The 19,553-nt window shown below is 45.7% G+C and overlaps 1 protein-coding gene across 3 annotated transcripts in view; it reads left to right on the plus strand.

The window, feature by feature from the left end:
- Positions 1-19,553, plus strand: part of LOC121570066 (Golgi-specific brefeldin A-resistance guanine nucleotide exchange factor 1) — a 128,134-nt gene that overhangs the window by 83,804 nt on the left and 24,777 nt on the right. For 2 of the 3 annotated variants that reach the window (XM_041881532.2, XM_041881549.2), the window contains exons 6-14: positions 4,028-4,136; positions 4,543-4,603; positions 11,045-11,099; positions 17,752-17,899; positions 18,037-18,227; positions 18,344-18,524; positions 18,762-18,973; positions 19,065-19,163; positions 19,303-19,497. In XM_041881532.2, coding sequence (XP_041737466.2) covers positions 4,028-4,136; positions 4,543-4,603; positions 11,045-11,099; positions 17,752-17,899; positions 18,037-18,227; positions 18,344-18,524; positions 18,762-18,973; positions 19,065-19,163; positions 19,303-19,497 — 1,251 coding nt within the window. The remainder of the gene's footprint in view (positions 1-4,027; positions 4,137-4,542; positions 4,604-11,044; positions 11,100-17,751; positions 17,900-18,036; positions 18,228-18,343; positions 18,525-18,761; positions 18,974-19,064; positions 19,164-19,302; positions 19,498-19,553) is intronic. The other variant, XM_041881541.2, reaches the window with a different exon arrangement.

A 19,553-nucleotide genomic window follows, 5' to 3' on the forward strand; every position in this document is an offset into this window, starting at 1 on the left:
ACGACGACAATGATAACATTCAGCTAGCAGGCTATACGCTACATCGGCAGGACAGAACGGCAGACTCGGGTAAGACGAGGGGTGGCGGTCTCTGTATATTTGTAAACAACAGCTGGTGCACCAAATCAAATACTAAGGAAGTCTCAAGGTTTTGCTCGCCTGAGGTAGAGTATCTTATGATAAGCTGCAGACCACACTATTTACCAAGAGAGTTTTCATCTATATTTTTCATAGCTGTCTATTTACCACCACAAACCAATGCTGGCATTAAGATTGCACTGAATGAGTTGTACAAGGCCATTAATCAACAGGAAAACGCTCATCCAGATGCAGCGCTCCTAGTAGCAGGGGACTTTAATGCAGGGAAACTTAAATCCGTTCTACCTAATTTCTACCAGCATGTTAAATGTGCAACCAGAGGGGGAAAAACTCTAGACCACCTTTACTCCACACACAGAGACGCATACAAAGCTCTCCCTCGCCCTCCATTTGGCAAATCTGACCATAACTTTATCCTCCTGATTCCTGCTTATAAGCAAAAACTGAAGCAGGAAGCACCAGTGATTCGGCTAATAAAAAAGTGGTCAGATGACGCAGATGCTAAGCTACAGGACTGTTTTGCTAGCACAGACTGGAACATGTTCCGGGATTCTTCAGACAGCATTGAGGAGTACACCACATCAGTCACTGGCTTCATCAATAAGTGCATCGATGATGTCGTCCCCACAGTGACCGTACGTACATACCCCAACCAGAAGCCATGGATTACAGGAAACATCCGCACTGAGCTAAAGGGTAGAGCTGCCGCTTTCAAGGAACGGGACTCTAACCCGGACGCTTATAAGAAATCCCGCTATGACCTCCGACGAACCATCAAACAGGCAAAGAGTCAATACAGGTCTAAGATTGAATCATACTACACTGGCTCTGACGCTCGTCGGATGTGGCAGGGCTTGAAAACTATTACAGACTACAAAGGGAAGCACAGCCGCGAGCTGCCCAGTGACACAAGCCTACCAGACGAAGCTAAACCACTTCTATGCTCGCTCGAGGCAAGCAACACTGAAGCATGCATGAGAGCACCAGCTGTTCCGGACGACTATGTGATCACGCTCTCCGTAGCCGATGTGAGTAAGACTTTTTTAAGCAGGTCAACATTCACAAGGCCGCAGGGCCAGACGGATTACCAGGACGTGTACTCCGAGCATGTGCTGACCAACTGGCAAGTGTCTTCACTGACATTTTCAACATGTCCCTGACTGAGTCTGTAATACCAACATGTTTCAAGCAGACCACCATAGTCCCCGTGCCCAAGAACTCTAAGATAACCTGCCTAAATGACTACCGACCCGTGGCACTGACGTCTGTAGCCATGAAGTGCTTTGAAAGACTGGTCATGGCTCACATCAACAGCATAATCCCAGAAACCCTAGACCCACTCCAATTTGCATACCGCCCCAACAGATCCACAGATGATGCAATCTCTATCGCACTCCACACTGCCCTTTCCCACCTGGACAAGAGGAACACCTACGTGAGAATGCTATTCATTGACTACAGCTCAGCATTCAACACCATAGTGCCCTCAAAGCTCATCACTAAGCTAAGGATCCTGGGACTAAACACCTCCCTCTGCAACTGGATCCTGGACTTCCTGACGGGCCGCCCCCAGGTGGTAAGGGTAGGTAACAACACATCTGCCACACTGATCCTCAACACGGGGGCCCCTCAGGGGTGCGTGCTCAGTCCCCTCCTGTACTCTCTGTTCACCCATGACTGCATGGCCAGGCACGACTCCAACACCATCATTAAGTTTGCCGACGACACAACAGTGGTAGGCCTGATCACCGACAACGATGAGACAGCCTATAGGGAGGAGGTCAGAGATCTGGCCGTGTGGTGCCAGGACAACAACCTCTCCCTCAACGTGACCAAGACAAAGGAGATGATTGTGGACTACAGGAAAAAAAGAGGACTGAGCACGCCCCCATTCTCATCGACGGGGCTGTAGTGGAACAGGTTGAGAGCTTCAAGTTCCTTGGTGTCCACATCACCAACGAACTATCATGGTCCAAACACACCAAGACAGTCGTGAAAAGGGCACGACAAAGCCTATTCCCCCTCAGGAGACTAAAAAGATTTGGCATGGGTCCTCAGATCCTCAAAAAATTCTACAGCTGCACCATCGAGAGCATCCTGACTGGTTGCATCACCGCCTGGTATGGCAACTGCTTGGCCTCTGACCGCAAGGCACTACAGAGGGTAGTGCGTACGGCCCAGTACATCACAGGGGCAAAGCTCCCTGCCATCCAGGACCTCTATACCAGGCGGTGTCAGAGGAAGGCCCTCAAAATTGTCAAAGACTCCAGTCACCCTAGTCATAGACTGTTCTCTCTGCTACCGCACGGCAAGCGGTACCGGAGTGCCAAGTCTAGGTCCAAAAGACTTCTCAACAGCTTCTACCCCCAAGCCATAAGACTCCTGAACAGCTAATCATGGCTACCCGGACTATTTGCACTGCCCCCCACCCCATACTTTTACGCTGCTGCTACTCTGTTAAGTATTTATGCATAGTCACTTTAACTCTACCCACATGTACATATTACCTCAACTACCTCAACTAGCCGGTGCCCCCGCACATTGACTATGCAACGGTACCCCCCTGTATATATAGCCTCCCTACTGTCACTTTATTCTATTGTATATATAGCCTCCCTACTGTCACTTTATTTTTACTTCTGCTCTTTTTTTCTCAACACTTTTTTGTTGTTGTTTTATTCTTACTTTTTTGTTTAAAATAAATGCACTGTTGGTTAAGGGCTGTAAGTAAGCATTTCACTGTAATGTCTGCACCTGTTGTATTCGGCGCATGTGACCAATAAAATTTGATTTGATTTGATTTGATTTTTACACCGAGGCCTGTACTCTGGAGCGGGATCGATTTGGAGGTTGATGGTCTGTCATGGTCTGGGGCGGTGTGTCACAGCATCATCGGACTGAGCTTGTTGTCATTGCAGGCGATCTCAACGCTGTATGTTACAGGGAAGACATCCTCCTCCCTCATGTGGTACCCTTCCTGCAGGCTCATCCTGACATGACCCTCCAGCATGACAATGCCACCAGCCATACTGCTCGTTCTGTGCGTGATTTCCTGCAAGACAGGAATGTCAGTGTTCTGCCATGGCCAGCGAAGAGCCCAGATCTCAATCCCATTGAGCACGTCTGGGACCTGTTGGATCGGAGGGTGAGGGCTAGGGCCATTCCCATCAGAAATGTCTGGGAACTTGCAGGTGCCTTGGTGGAAGAGTAGGGTAACATCTCACAGCAAGAACAGGCAAATCTGCTGCAGTCCATGAGGAGGAGATGCACTGCAGTACTTAATGCAGCTGGTGGCCACATCAGATACTGACTGTTACTTTTGATTTTGACCCCCCCTTTTGTTCAGGGACACATTATTCAATTTGTTAGTCACATGTCTGTGGAACTTGTTCAGTTTATGTCTCAGTTGTTGAATCTTGTTATGTTCATACAAATATTTACACATGTTAAGTTTGCTTAAAATAAACGCAGTTGACAGTGAGAGGACGTTTCTTTTTTTGCTGAGTTTATATGGGGAATGGGTTGTCACGTTTCTTTTTTTGCTGAGTTTATATGGGGAATGGGTTGTCATTTGAAACTTCATACAAGTGTATTTCATGCATGAATACCCTGGCTGGATTCCCTTTGAGGTTGAACTTTTACTGTATTATTGCATACCTCGTAAACAGAGGAGGCTGGTGGGAGGAGCTATAGGAGGATGGGCTCATTGTAATAGCTGGAATGGAATAAATGGACAGAGTCAAACATGTGGTTTCCATGTGTTTGATACCGTTCCAAATATTCCATTCCAGCCATTTCAATGAACCCGTCCTCCTATAGCTCCTCCCACCAGCCTCCTCTGTTCGTAATGGCCCATGTAGAACTGAGATGGCAACCCTGAATGTTACGCACACACTCACATGAACACATACTGTCTCTGCCTTAACAGGTCCTGAGGACTTTGCTGCTCACGCCCGTAGGAGCCCACCTGACCAACGAGTCTGTGTGTGAGGTCATGCAGTCGTGTTTCCGCATCTGCTTCGAGATGCGCCTCAGCGGTGAGTTCTCTCTCAGTAATTCTCCCAGTGATTGATACACCTGGAAGGAACTGCAGCTAGTCCACATGATTTGCTAAAAAGACACTCTAAGCTGTATTTTATTAAGCTTTTCCAGGGGAAAAAATCTGGAACTCCTAGATATGAACCCGATTCCCACGTTTAGCTTCCATGGACTCCGGTGTCCTCTTCACACTCAACTACAACTCTCACCTCCTCCTTCAGTCATTAGTAGTTCACTACCCCCCTTTACCCCCCAACCCTCCCTCAGTCCCTGAGCTGTGCTTTAATAAAATGCCCTCCTTATCCAGGCCAAACATAGACAGACAAGAGGACCCAGCCTGGCCTCTCTCCTCTTGTCCTCTGGGCTGTAATGGCACCTGCCTTGTTTGTTTTGCCCTCTCCACAGAGCTCCTGAGGAAATCAGCCGAACACACACTGGTGGACATGGTGCAGCTGCTGTTTTCCAGGTAACGGGAGGGGTGGGGGTGTGTGTGAGACAAGCCCAAGCCTCCCCACCGTACACTTGGACTGGAAACCTTCAGGAAATGAACTTCCAGTTTGTCTATAGAGAACCCTTTCAATTAGGATATTGGATTAGAGCGCCTACCCAGAAAACCACCGGGAGGGAAAGTTGGTAGGGTTAGGGCTTACCTCACTGTGCTCTGTGTAAATTACAAGTCTGTTTAATTTTACAAGTTGCTTCATAATCAGTGTCTGACTTTTTAGTTTGAAGATCATTTGATAAACTTAAAATCCCGGTGCTCGTCATCAGACCTGCGAACCATTGGTTCTGTAAACGACCATGTTAAAGCGCCAATGATCATCATTCAAGCTTTTTAATACAAAAGTCAGTTTACCATCTTCTGGTAATGGTATAATCCCTGTCAAGCCTCAATAGGAATTATCATTAAATACAGTGCCTTCAGAAAGTTTTCATACCCCTTGACTTTATCTACATTTTGTTGTGTTACAGCCTGAATTTCAAATTTTATTAAATTGAGATTTTGTGTTACTGGCCTACAAACAGTACCCCATCATGTCAAAGTGGTAGAATGTTTGTTTTGTCAACATTTGTACAAATTAATATAAACTTAAAAGTTAAATTGTCTAGAGTCGATAAGTATTCAACCCCTTTGTTATGGCAGAGCAAAAAACCAAGCCATGAGGTCGAAGTAATTGTCCGTAGAGCTCAGAGACAGGATTGTGTCGAGGCACAGATCTGGGGAAGGGTACCAAAAGATTTCTGCAGCATTGAAGATCCCCAAGAACACAGGGGCCTCCATCATTCTTAAATGGAAGAAGTTTGGAACCACCAAGACTCTTCCTAGAGCTGGCCGCCCGGCCAAACTTAGCAATCGGGGGAGAAGGGCCTTGGTCAGGGAGGTGACCAAGAACCCGATGGTCACTCTGACAGAGCTCCAGAGTTCCTCTGTGGAGATGGGACAACCATCTCTACAGCACTCCACCAATCAGGCCTTTATGGTAGAGTGGCCAGACGGAAGCCACTCCGCAGTAAAAGGCAAATGACAGCCCTCTTGGTCTTTTGCCAAAAGGCACCTAAAGGAGTCTTAGACCATGAAGGTGGAAAGCTCCTTGGTGTACACATCACCGACAAATTGAAATGGTCCACCCACGCAGCCAGTGTGGTGAAGGCGGCGCAACAGAGCTTCAACCTCAGGAGGCTGAAGAAATGTGGCTTATCACCTAAAACCCTCACAAACTTTTACAGATGCACAATTGAGAGCATCCTGTCGGGCTGTATCACCGCAACTGCACCTCCCACAACCGCAGGGCTCTCCAGAGGGTGGTGCGGTCTGCCGAACGCATTACCGGGGGCAAACTACCTGCCCACCAAGACACATACAGCACCCGATGTCACAGGAAGGCCAAAAAGATCATCAAGGACATCAACCACCCGAGCCACTGCCTGTTCACACCGCCATCATCCAGAAGGCGAGGTCAGTACAGGTGCTTCAAAGCTGGGACCGAGAGAATGAAAAACAGCTTCTATCTCAAGGCCATCAGACTGTTAAATAGCCATCACTAGCACATTAGAGGCTGCTGCTGCCTATTGAAATCACTGGCCACTTTAAGAAATGGAACACTAGTCACTAATAATGTTTACATATCTTGCACTACTCATCTCATATGTATATACTGCATTCTATTCTATAATATTCTTCTGTATCTTAGTCCATGCCGCTCTGTCATTGCTTGTCCATATATGTATATATTCTTAAATCCCATTCCTTTTTTGTGTGTATTGGGTATATGTTGTGAAATTGTTAGATATTACTGCACTGTCGGAGCTAGAAGCACAAGCATTTCACTACACCCGCTATAACATCTGCTAAACACGTGTATGTGACAAATAAAATTTGATTTGATTTGAGAAACAAGATTCTCTGGTCTGATGAAACCAAGATTAAACTCTTTAGCCTGAATGACAAGCGTCACGTCTGGAGGAAACATGGCACCATCCCTACGGTGAAGCATGGTGGTGGCAGCATCATGCTGTAGGGATGTTTTTCAGCAGCAGGGACTGGGAGACTAGTCAGGATCGAGGGAAAGATGAACAGAGTAAAGTACAGAGATCCTTGATGAAATCCTACTCCAGAGCCCCAGGACCTCAGACTGGGGTGAAGGTTCACCTTCCAACAGGACAACGACCCTAAGCACACAGCCAAGACAACGCAGGAGTGGTTTCGGGACAAGCCTCTGAATGTCATTGAGTGGCCCAGCCAGAACCATGACTTGAAACCGATTTGAACATCTCTGGAGAGGCCTGAAAAATAGCTGTGCAGCGACGCTCCCCATCCAACCTGACAGAGCTTGAGAGATCTTCAGAGAAGAATGGGAGAAACTCCCCAAATACAGGTGTGCCAAGCTTGTAGCGTCATACCCAAGAAGTCCTGAGGCTGTAATCGCTGCCAAAGGTGCTTTAACAAAGTACTGAGTAAAGGTTCTGAATACTTATGTAAATGTCATATTTTTTGGGGTGTATAACTTTGCAACAATTTAAAACAACTGTTTTTGCATTGTCTTTATGGGGTATTGTGTGTATATTGATTAGGGGGGAAAGCAATTTAAATCAATTTTAGAATAAGGCTGTAACGTAACAAAATGTGGAAAAGGTCGAGGGGTCTGAATACTTTCCGAATGCACTGTATAGTGTAAGTTCAGGAGTAAAAATGTGCTTAACAAGTCACATAAAAGTTCCATGGACTCACTCTGTGTGCAATAATAGTGTTTAACATGATTTTTTAAATAACTACCTACATACAATTTTCTGTGGTCCCTCAGTTGAACAGTGAATTTCAACCACGGATTCAACCACAAAGACCAGGGAGGTTTTCCAATTCCTCGCAAAGAAGGGCACCTATTGGTAGATGAAGAAAAAAAGCAGACTTTGAATATCCCTTTTTAAAAAAAAATATATTTTATTTATTTCACCTTTATTTAACCAGGTAAGCCAGTTGAGAACAAGTTCTCATTTACAACTGCGACCTGGCCAAGATAAAGCAAAGCAGTGCGATAAAAACAACAACACAGAGTTACATATAGGGTAAAACAAAACATAAAGTCAAAATACAACAGAAAATATATATACAGTGTGTGCAAATGTAGCAAGTTATGGAGGTAAGGCAATAAATAGGCTATAGTGCAAAATAATTACAATTAGTATTAACACTGGAATGATAGATGTGCAAGAGATGATGTGCAAATAGAGATACTGGGGTGCAAATGAGCAAAAATAAATAACAATATAGGGATGAGGTAGTTGGGTGGGCTAATTTCAGATGGGCTGTGTACAGGTACAGTGATCGGTAAGGTGCTCTGACAACTGAATATCCCTTTGAGCATGGTGAAGTTATTAATTACACTTTGGATGGTGTATCAATATTCCCAGTCACTACAAAGATATGGGCATCCTTCCTAACTCAGTTGCATTAGAGGAAGGAAACCTCTCAGGGATTTCACAATGAGGCCAATGGTGACTTAAAATTACACAGTTTAATGGCTGTGATAGGAGAAAACTGAGGATGGATCAACAACATGTAGTTACTCCACAATACTAACCTAAATGACAGAGTGAAACGAAGGAAGCCTGTACAGAATACAAATATTTGGAAACATGCATCCTGTTTGTAACAAGGCACTAAAGTCATTCTGCAAAAAATTTGACAAAGCAATTCACTTTTAGTCCTGGAATACAAAGTGTTAGGTTTGGGGCAAATCCAATTCAACACATTACTGAGTACCACTCTCCATATTTTCAACTATAGTGGGGGCTGCATTATGTTATGGGATGCTTGTAATCGTTAAGGAGTGGGGAGTTTTTCAGAGTAAAGAAATGGAATGGAGCTAAGCACAGGCAAAATCCTAGAGGAAAAGCTGGTTCCACCAGACACTGGGAGATGAATTCACCTTTTAGCAGGACAATAACTTAAAGCACAAGGCCAAATCTACACTGGAGTTGCTTACCATCTGTTTGAAAATCTATGGTAAGACCTGAAAATGGTTGTCTAGCAATGATCAACAACCAATTTGACTTGAAGAATTTTGAAAATAATAATGGGCAAATGTTGCACAATCCAGTTGTGGAAAGCTCTTAGAGACTTACCCAGAAAGACTCACAGCAGTAATCGCTGCCAAAGGTGATTCTAACATGTATTGACTCAAGATATATTAGTGTTTTTATTTTTCATTATTGTTTTTACAAATGTTAGAATTCCACTTTGACATTACAGACTATTTTGTGTAGATCGTTGACAGAAAATGACAATTAAATCCATTTTAATCCTACTTTGTAACACAACAAAATATGAAAAACGTCAAGGGGTGTGAATACTTTCTAAAGGCATTGTATATTAACGTCCTCAGCAACACTTTGTGTCTTAATTTCCCTCTGCATTCAGAGGTCAACAGGGCGCTGGTTCACTAATGCAATAACATGATTCTCTACCGACACCGCATGGTGGGGCAGCACGCCACATTGCTCCCCCCTCTCCCAGAGGCCTGTACATTAGACTTCCAGTCACATCGTCTCACAGACGAGTGGATGAGCCTGCAGAGCGCCAGACTGTATGATCTGCATATAGATGAAGAGGAGCGTCTCCCCCATAAACACACACACACACAGAATTAGCATGACCAGTAATCCTGCCAGAAATTATCATAAAATCAGCCGGAATAGAGTCGTCTCATTCTCTAAATGTATTACGCTCCCACCCCTCGCCACCTCAAGAATAAACAGAGCTCAAAACAAAGTCACGGTGTAATTCTCTGTCTTGGAGGCGCATGGATCTCAGACGAGGCTATTTGATGCAGGATTTGTTAAGAAACGTGGTGTCTTCACAATAGAGCCAGTTGATATCACTAAGTCACCATCAGGACATTCTTTGTGTATTTGTGTCGTCATTGGGAGTTATGTGTTATGCACTGCAGCAGCTTGTAATCATATCTCTTACAACACTGTTTATTAGTTGTGGAAATATGGATATGGAAATAGAAATAATGACAGCCATTGCATATAAGGAGGCATCCGTGGTGAAAAGATGTAGGCCTATTATTACAACTTCCCTTCTCACAACAACATGCAAGTACCTTGAGGATACCTATTACGTAGACTCACTCACTCACCCAGCCCCCTCTTGTCCACGGCTCATCCATAATAAAGATGTAAGAGCCTTGGGCCCCAGGCTGGGCATAATGAGCAGCGGACCTCATTGAGTGCTCAGGAGGAGGCTTAGATTGCCTGCTGAAAGTATTATGGATGTTAATCTGTTGGACCCACCGATCATCCAATAATTGAGCTTGCAAGACAACACTCTATTAACACGGAGTTAACGTCAGGGGCCCCCGTCTCCCTGTGTGTGTGTCTGTGGCAGCCAGTGACATCTCATTTGCCGCAAAGCCCAAGAGTCCACAGAGCACAGGGCTCTCAGACAATGTGTGATGAGTTAGAACATTACGCTGCACAGCTCATCTCATCAAGCCACTGAGAAGCTCATCTTGGTTGGGAATGAAAATGCAGGGCCTTCAGAGACAGATTGCTTCTGTCAGCCCAGTGCCTCATAATCATTGTTCTCTCTCTGTGTTTATGGTTATTTTCATGGAGCTTTGGTTAGTTTAACAAACTTTGTTTAGCAGTTGTCAACTTCGACACCAGCTGTTTTTATTTTACTGTCCGCAAGCCTTTGGGGGATTTAATTAAATTTCATCTAAGATGACAAACAATTTTCAGTTATTTGTCCCTGCTTGGATATTGACATGTATGAGTTTGCACAATACAGATTTTATTTTCAGTGTGGCCTTAATGACATTTAGTCTCCATGTTAGTTTAAACTGTAATATCCAAGTACTACCCTTGGTGTCACACAGTTTGCTAGGTCTTGAAGCCATCTGTGCTCTTAATGGCCGTGTACTTTTATAATCGCCACCGGGCACAGTCAGAAGAGGACTGGCCACTCCTTAGAGCCTGGTCCCTCTAGGTTTCTTCTTAGGTTCCAGTCTTTCTAGGGAGTTTTTCCTAGCACTGTGCTTCTGCATTGCTTGCTCTGGGGTTTTAGGATCGGTTTCTGTATAAGCACTTTGTGACAACTGCTGATGTAAAAAGGGCTTTACAACTACATTTGATTTGATTGATTGCTCTAGCTCTGCATATAAAAGTGACTCACCTTCAAATATCCCCTGCAAACGGAAACTGCTTTGTTGGTGTGGATATCAGGTTTCCTGTCGCCTCACGGTGGCTGATGAATGAATGACTTTGAATTGACGGTAGAGGTTGAGAAGGCACAGGAACTCAACGCCGAGGGAGGAGAGGACAGGACAAGGTATCACATAGCTACATTAATGAATGTATAAGTCTGATAATTGACATCCATTTCACCCTTTTTTTTTTTCAGACTACCCCAGTTTAAAGAGGAGGCCAAAAGTTTTGTGGGAGCCAACATGAAGAAGGTAAACTCAAGTTACGCCTAATGTATGCACGCATGACTAAGTCACTTTGGATAAAAGCGTCTGCTAAATGGCATATTATATTATGTTGAATGTGCCAGTACTGTCTGGCTATGACTCATTTTCTTGCATCGCCCCCTCCCCTTGTCTCCTCCTGGTTCCTGTCATCCCCATGGTGCTGTGAATAATCATTGTACTCTGCAGGGATGGCCACCGCAACAACACCTCTTTTTACTAGGTCTCTACTCCCCCAAGGCCAAAAATAAAAGAATATATTGTCTTGTGGTGCAGAATTGCAACAGGATACCCAAAATGCCCATCCCTCCCTCCACTTCCACCCATCATGGTGGCATGCTTTTCCCAATATCACCTCCATCTCATCAGATTCTGCATTTGATTATTTTCTTCTTTTTTCTTTTCTTTGAGTTCCTCTTTTCAAAATGCACATTTGCTTGTGTTCCCTCCCATAGATCCCATCCTGTATCCTGGACATACATTATCTTATTTGTGCAGAGCAGCCTAAAAACACCAATCAGAGGGGCTTAGAGAGGGTACTTGTTAAAGACACACCTTTCGATTGGCTCTCGGGTAGTGCATTGAAATAGGCCAGGGTAGCATGGCTTTCTGGAGTGAATGCATGAGGGTGCATTTTAGGGACATTTCAGCATTTTCTTAGAACTTGGGTTTAAAGGAATTTCATATTTCCACAACTCAAATTTCACATCAATTATTAACACCATAAAAATACATTTCATTATTTGGTGGTTAGATTATTTTTTTTTTTATCCCACTAAACAACTCAATTCAACTTAATTTAAAGGAAAATAAATACAGGTTAATGGTTTCAGGCTGTACGACATATTAAGTTATTTCAGACTGTTCACGTATTCATACCCATTTGTATTTACAGTGCATTCGGAAAGTTTTCAGACCCCTTCCCTTTAACTTATTATTTTTTCCCTCATCAATCTACACACAATACCCCATAATAACAAAGCGAAAACAGGTTTTTAGAACTGTTTGCAAATGTATTAAAAATAAAAAACAGATTATTTACCTAAGTATTTAGACCCTTTGCTATGAGACTTGAAATTGAGCTCAGGTGCATCCTGTTTCCATTGATCATCCTTGAGATGTTTCTACAACTTGATTGGAGTCCATCTGTGGTAAATTCAATTGATTGGACATGATTTGGAAAGGCACACACCTGTCTATAAGGTCCCACAGTTGACAGTGTATGTCAGAGCAAAAACCAAGCCATGAGGTTGAAGGAATTGTCCGAAGAGCTCCGAGACAGGATTGTGTCGAGGCACAGTTCTGGGGAAGGGTACAAAAAAATGTCTGCAGCATTGAAGGTCCCCAAGAACACCTTGGCCTCCATCATTCTTAAATGGAAGAAGTTTGGAACCACCAAGACTCTTTGTAGAGTTGGCCGCCCAGCCAAACGGAACAATCGGGGGAGAAGGGCCTTGGTCAGGGAGGTGACCAAGAACCCGATGGTCACTCTGACAGTGCTCCAGAGTTCCTCTGTGGAGATGGAAGAACCTTCCAGAAGGACAACCATCTCTGCAGCACTCCACCAATCAGGCCTTTATGGTAGAGTGGCCAGACGGAAGCCACTCAGTAATAAGCAAATGACAGCCCACTTGGAGTTTGCCAAAAGGCACCTAAAGGACTCTCAGACCATAAGAAACAAGATTCTCTAGTCTGATGAAACCAAGATTGAACTCTTTAGCCTGAATGACAAGCGTCACGTCTGGAGGAAACATGGCACCATCCCTACGGTGAAGCATGGTGGTGGTGGCAGCATCATGCTGTGGGGATGTTTTTCAGCGGCAGGGACTGGGTGACTAGTCAGGATCAAGGGAAAGATGAACAGAGCAAAGTACAGAGAGATCCTTGATGAAAACCTGCTCCAGAGAGCTCAGGACCTCAGACTGGGGTGAAGGTTCACCTTCCAACAGGACAACGACCCTAAGCACACAGCCAAGACAACCCAGGAGTGGCTTCGACAAGTCTCTGAATGTCCTTGAGTGGCCCAGCCAGAGCCCGGACTTGAAACCGATCGAACATCTCTGGAGAGACCTGAAAATACCTGTGCGGCGACGCTCCCCATCCAACCTGACAGAGCTTGAGAGGAACTGCAGAGAAAAATGGGAGAAACTCCCCAAATACAGGTGTGCCTAGCTTGTAGCGTCATACCCAAGAAGACTCAAGGCTGTAATCGCTGCCAAAGTTGCTTTAACAAAGTACTGAGTAAAGGGTCTGAATACTTATGTAAATGTCATATTTCAGTTTTTTATTTTACATCTCTAAAAAGCTATTTTTGCTTTGTCATTATGGGGTATTGTGTGTAGATTGATGAGGTGGAAGAAAACAATATAATCCATTTTAGAATAAGGCTGTAATGTAACAAAATGTGGAGAAAGTAAAGGGTCTGACTACATTCCGTATGCATCGTGTGGCTTGGATTGGACATTTCCCTGGCATTTCTGATTTTAGCCTCGTACCACAAACAGAAAAAAAAAAAAAAAAGTGACACTTTTATTTCACAATCATACCTCTTCAAACCTAGACTCCAAATGTACAAATATTGATGGGCACCAGAAATGTCAGCTTGAAGCAGTTACAAATCAAATCAAATCAAATCAAATTTTATTGGTCACATGCGCCGAATACAACAAGTGCAGACATTACAGTGAAATGCTTACTTACAGCCCTTAACCAACAGTGCGTTTATTTTAAACAAAAAAAGTAAGAATAAAACAACAACAAAAAAAAAAAGTGTTGAGAAAAACAAAGAGCAGAAGTAAAATAAAGTGACAGTAGGGAGGCTATATATACAGGGGGGTAACGGTGCAGAGTCAATGTGGGGGGGCACCGGCTAGTTGAGGTAGTTGAGGTAATATGTACATGTGGGTAGAGTTAAAGTGACTATGCATAAATACTTAACAGAGTAGCAGCAGCGTAAAAAGGATGGGGTGGGGGGGGCAGTGCAAATAGTCCGGGTAGCCATGATTAGCTGTTCAGGAGTCTTATGGCTTGTGGGTAGAAGCTGTTGAGAAGTCTTTTGGACCTAGACTTGGCACTCCGGTACCGCTTGCCGTGCGGTAGCAGAGAGAACAGTCTATGACTAGGGTGGCTGGAGTCTTTGACAATTTTGAGGGCCTTCCTCTGACACCGCCTGGTATAGAGGTCTTGGATGGCAGGGAGCTTTGCCCCAGTGATGTACTGGGCCGTACGCACTACCCTCTGTAGTGCCTTGCGGTCAGAGGCCAAGCAGTTGCCATACCAGGCGGTGATGCAACCAGTCAGGATGCTCTCGATGGTGCAGCTGTAGAATTTTTTGAGGATCTGAGGACCCATGCCAAATCTTTTTAGTCTCCTGAGGGGGAATAGGCTTTGTCGTGCCCTCTTCACGACTGTCTTGGTGTGCTTGGACCATGATAGTTCGTTGGTGATGTGGACACCAAGGAACTTGAAGCTCTCAACCTGTTCCACTACAGCCCCGTCGATGAGAATGGGGGCGTGCTCAGTCCTCTTTTTTTTCCTGTAGTCCACAATCATCTCCTTTGTCTTGGTCACGTTGAGGGAGAGGTTGTTGTCCTGGCACCACACGGCCAGATCTCTGACCTCCTCCCTATAGGCTGTCTCATCGTTGTCGGTGATCAGGCCTACCACTGTTGTGTCGTCGGCAAACTTAATGATGGTGTTGGAGTCGTGCCTGGCCATGCAGTCATGGGTGAACAGAGAGTACAGGAGGGGACTGAGCACGCACCCCTGAGGGGCCCCCGTGTTGAGGATCAGTGTGGCAGATGTGTTGTTACCTACCCTTACCACCTGGGGGCGGCCCGTCAGGAAGTCCAGGATCCAGTTGCAGAGGGAGGTGTTTAGTCCCAGGATCCTTAGCTTAGTGATGAGCTTAGAGGGCACTATGGTGTTGAATGCTGAGCTGTAGTCAATGAATAGCATTCTCACGTAGGTGTTCCTCTTGTCCAGGTGGGAAAGGGCAGTGTGGAGTGCGATAGAGATTGCATCATCTGTGGATCTGTTGGGGCGGTATGCAAATTGGAGTGGGTCTAGGGTTTCTGGGATTATGCTGTTGATGTGAGCCATGACCAGTCTTTCAAAGCACTTCATGGCTACAGACGTCAGTGCCACGGGTCGGTAGTCATTTAGGCAGGTTATCTTAGAGTTCTTGGGCACGGGGACTATGGTGGTCTGCTTGAAACATGTTGGTATTACAGACTCGGTCAGGGACATGTTGAAAATGTCAGTGAAGACACTTGCCAGTTGGTCAGCACATGCTCGGAGTACACGCCCTGGTAATCCGTCTGGCCCAGTGGCCTTGTGAATGTTGACTTGCTTAAAAGTCTTACTCACATCGGCTACGGAGAGCGTGATCACATAGTCGTCCGGAACAGCTGGTGCTCTCATGCATGCTTCAGTGTTGCTTGCCTCGAAGCGAGCATAGAAGTGGTTTAGCTCGTCTGGTAGGCTTGTGTCACTGGGCAGCTCGCGGCTGTGCTTCCCTTTGTAGTCTGTAATAGTTTTCAAGCCCTGCCACATCCGACGAGCGTCAGAGCCAGTGTAGTATGATTCAATCTTAGACCTGTATTGACTCTTTGCCTGTTTGATGGTTCGTCGGAGGTCATAGCGGGATTTCTTATAAGCTTCCGGGTTAGAGTCCCGTTCCTTGAAAGCGGCAGCTCTACCCTTTAGCTCAGTGCGGATGTTGCCTGTAATCCATGGCTTCTGGTTGGGGTATGTACGTACGGTCACTGTGGGGACGACATCATCGATGCACTTATTGATGAAGCCAGTGACTGATGTGGTGTACTCCTCAATGCTGTCTGAAGAATCCCGGAACATGTTCCAGTCTGTGCTAGCAAAACAGTCCTGTAGCTTGGCATCTGCGTCATCTGACCACTTTTTTATTAACCGAATCACTGGTGCTTCCTGCTTCAGTTTTTGCTTATAAGCAGGAATCAGGAGGATAGAGTTATGGTCAGATTTGCCAAATGGAGGGCGAGGGAGAGCTTTGTATGCGTCTCTGTGTGTGGAGTAAAGGTGGTCTAGAGTTTTTTTCCCTCTGGTTGCACATTTGACATGCTGGTAGAAATTAGGTAGAACGGATTTAAGTTTCCCTGCATTAAAGTCCCCGGCCACTAGGAGCGCTGCATCTGGATGAGCGTTTTCCTGTTGATTAATGGCCTTGTACAACTCATTCAGTGCAATCTTAATGCCAGCATTGGTTTGTGGTGGTAAATAGACAGCTATGAAAAATATAGCTGAAAACTCTCTTGGTAAATAGTGTGGTCTACAGCTTATCATAAGATACTCTACCTCAGGCGAGCAAAACCTCGAGACTTCCTTAGTATTTGATTTTGTACACCAGCTGTTGTTTACAAATATACAGAGACCGCCACCCTTTGTCTTACCGGAGCCAGCCGTTCTGTCCTGCCGATGTAGCGTGTAGCCTGCTAGCTGAATGGTATCATTGTTGTCGTTCAGCCACGACGAGCTGAACGACAACAATCATACCCCTTCAAACCTAGACTCCAAATGTACAAATACAAATATTGATGGGCACCAGAAATGTCAGCTTGAAGCAGTTACAATCATACCCCTTCAAACCTAGACTCCAAATGTAAAAATACAAATATTGATGGGCACCAGAAATGTCAGCTTGAAGCAGTTAAAATGTGAAGTTTGCCATTCTGTCTGATTGCTTGCCCTTCACTGTGCTGTCTGGTTTGGCCTGCTCATTCTTGAATGTCTCTGTATGGAGCTTGCCTGCCCCCCCCCCTAACCCACCACCCCCTTCCCCAAACAAGCCCATCCCAGGGGAGTTTGCATGGTACTCTGTTTGGACCCCCCGCCCCCCATGCATCACTGAGTGAGTCTCTTGTCTGTATGCTGCTGCTGACATGTAGTCCATCACTAATCACGGGCACCTGCCCCCTTCTCTCCTGAGGCTTACAATATATTGTGGAAAAACAAACGAGTGCAGGTAAGGAGATGACTGGTGACTGTTGGAGAATGACCATCCCTCCTCCTTATCCTCCCCTACTCTCCTCTCCTCTCCTCTTGTTCTGAACCCACTAACCACCCCCTTTTGAAGATTCATACACAATGCTAAGGGGCCCATTTTCTTTGGGACCAAAATACCATTTGTAGATGTATTTAAAATATTTATTGATTTAGTTAGATTAATTGTAAAGTGTTAGAGTAGACAAACAAACCCATGCCATGCCTTTTTTTTGTGGTTGCTTGAATTAGTTTCTTGTGTTTAATCCTGTGTTTGACTTTTTGTTGAATTCTCTTATTTCACCCTCAAACATATATTGTATCTTTCCGGTGGGGTGACTGCTATGCAGTCTCAGCTGTTGCTAAACAGTATGGAGCATGTGGCTGCATTTGTGTTCGGTGACAGTCTTATGTTTTCAGATGTCTGTCTATGACTTTCTGTTTTAAGACTGTGTTATGGGGCACTGTCCAAATACTGTATGGAAAATAATCCTATTGCCTAAGCCCAACCTGATACTGTCGTCTGTACAATATATGATGATATTACCACACCATCTAGCCAAGGGCACAGCCAGTGGTTGTATGTGCATGTGTGTACTGACTGAGTGTGTTCTACCGGTTTCAGCTGAAGATGCGTGCTGGTGGGATGAGTGAGTCATCAAAGTGGAAGAAGCAGAAACGCTCGCCCCGGCCCCCCCGTCACATGGTTAGAAGCGCCTCGGGCGGGTTGGAGCAGGCCCCTACCACCACCCTCAGCAACAACAACCTCTCTGGTGAGACCCAGTCTTGTATGAAGATGTTCTTTTCCCCCCACATTTTATTGGTTTTTCAGACAGTGTTAGAAACAAGATCAGGGGGATAGACATAGGATGTAAATTCTGATGTAGCTAACACTGTGTGTTTGTACCAGGTGGTGTCCCGTTCATCGAGCAGGGTAGTTTGTCTGTCTCGGACAGCGTGGCCTCCTCCATGTCCAGCCCCACAGACAGCGGCCTGGACACCTGCTCCAAGACCACCTCCAGAGAGGACCTGACAGACCTGGACCAGAGCAGCTCCGCTGACACCACCCCTTCCACAGAGCCTGGACGCCTGGACACTCAGGTGGGGGGGGGGGGAGCACTGGAATCAGCTATGTTATCTGTCACTTTGTGCATATTTCTAGTCTTTGTTAGTGCTCATCAATGTTCATACGCTGATGTTTCTGTTTCCCCTGCCAGTCTGAGGGGAGGCAGGTGGAGCGTGCCAAGTCAGCCTCGGTGGAGTCCATTCCTGAGGTCCTAGAGGACGGAGACTCTGTGACGGAGCAGTCGGACTCAGCCTCATTACATGACATGGACTACGTCAACCCCAGAGGAGTCCGCTTCACACCACAGCAAACACAGAGAGACGGTGAGGATGGTGAGCCCTCTTACCACCACCAGCATTCAGTTTGGGTTTCACCCTGTTCCACTTCACGTCTCACCATGTGTGTCTCCTTATGTCTCTCCTCATGTCTGTTCATGTCTCAACACGTCTCACAACTTGTCTCTGTGTGTCTCCTTTTATATCCCATGTCTCACCCCAACTGATGTCTCACCCAAATTATGCCTTTGAATCCTCTCCTAACTGTCATGTTGTCATTTCCAAACCTCCCAGGTGCGGCTCTCGTCCCCTACGGCCTGCCCTGTCTGCGGGAGCTCTTCCGCTTCCTCATCTCGCTGACCAACCCCCATGACCGCCACAACACGGAAGCCATGATGCACATGGGCCTGCAGCTGCTGACCGTGGCTCTGGAGGCGGCCCACATAGCCCCCTACCAGTCACTGCTGGGCCTGGTCAAAGACGAGCTTTGCAGACACCTCTTCCAGGTACTGTACACCACAAGCTTGTTCAGGAGGGGAACCTTGTATTGCGTCTGTTCAACACAATACAACATAACTAACATGTTTTCTATTTCAGTTGCTAAGTGTGGACCGTATGAACCTGTATGCCGCCTCCATACGAGCGTGCTTCTTGCTCTTTGAGAGCATGCGAGGACATTTGAAGTTTCAGCTTGAGGTACTTGGAGTGTTTATTTTCTTTGCTTTCGATATTGTCACACACTGACTAGTTTGACACAACCACACACAAGCTGAGTCATGGTAAAACAACCAACTAAACAGAGTGACCAACTTAACCACCTTCTCTCTGTCTGTAGATGTATCTGAAGAAGCTGATGGACATCATCACTTCAGAGAACATGAAGATGCCCTATGAGATTAAGGAGATGGCCCTGGAGGCCCTGGTGCAGCTCTTGAGGATCCCCAGCTTCGTCACCGAGCTCTACATCAACCACGACTGTGACTTCTACTGCTCCAACCTGTTTGAAGACCTCACCAAGCTGCTCTCCAAGGTGGGAACTGACGACGCCTGTTCTCTGGCCACTCACACTCACTTGATGATCACTCT

The sequence above is a fragment of the Coregonus clupeaformis genome, chromosome 1 (genome assembly GCF_020615455.1).
Source record: "Coregonus clupeaformis isolate EN_2021a chromosome 1, ASM2061545v1, whole genome shotgun sequence".
In the NCBI taxonomy this organism is placed as follows: Eukaryota; Metazoa; Chordata; class Actinopteri; order Salmoniformes; family Salmonidae; genus Coregonus; species Coregonus clupeaformis.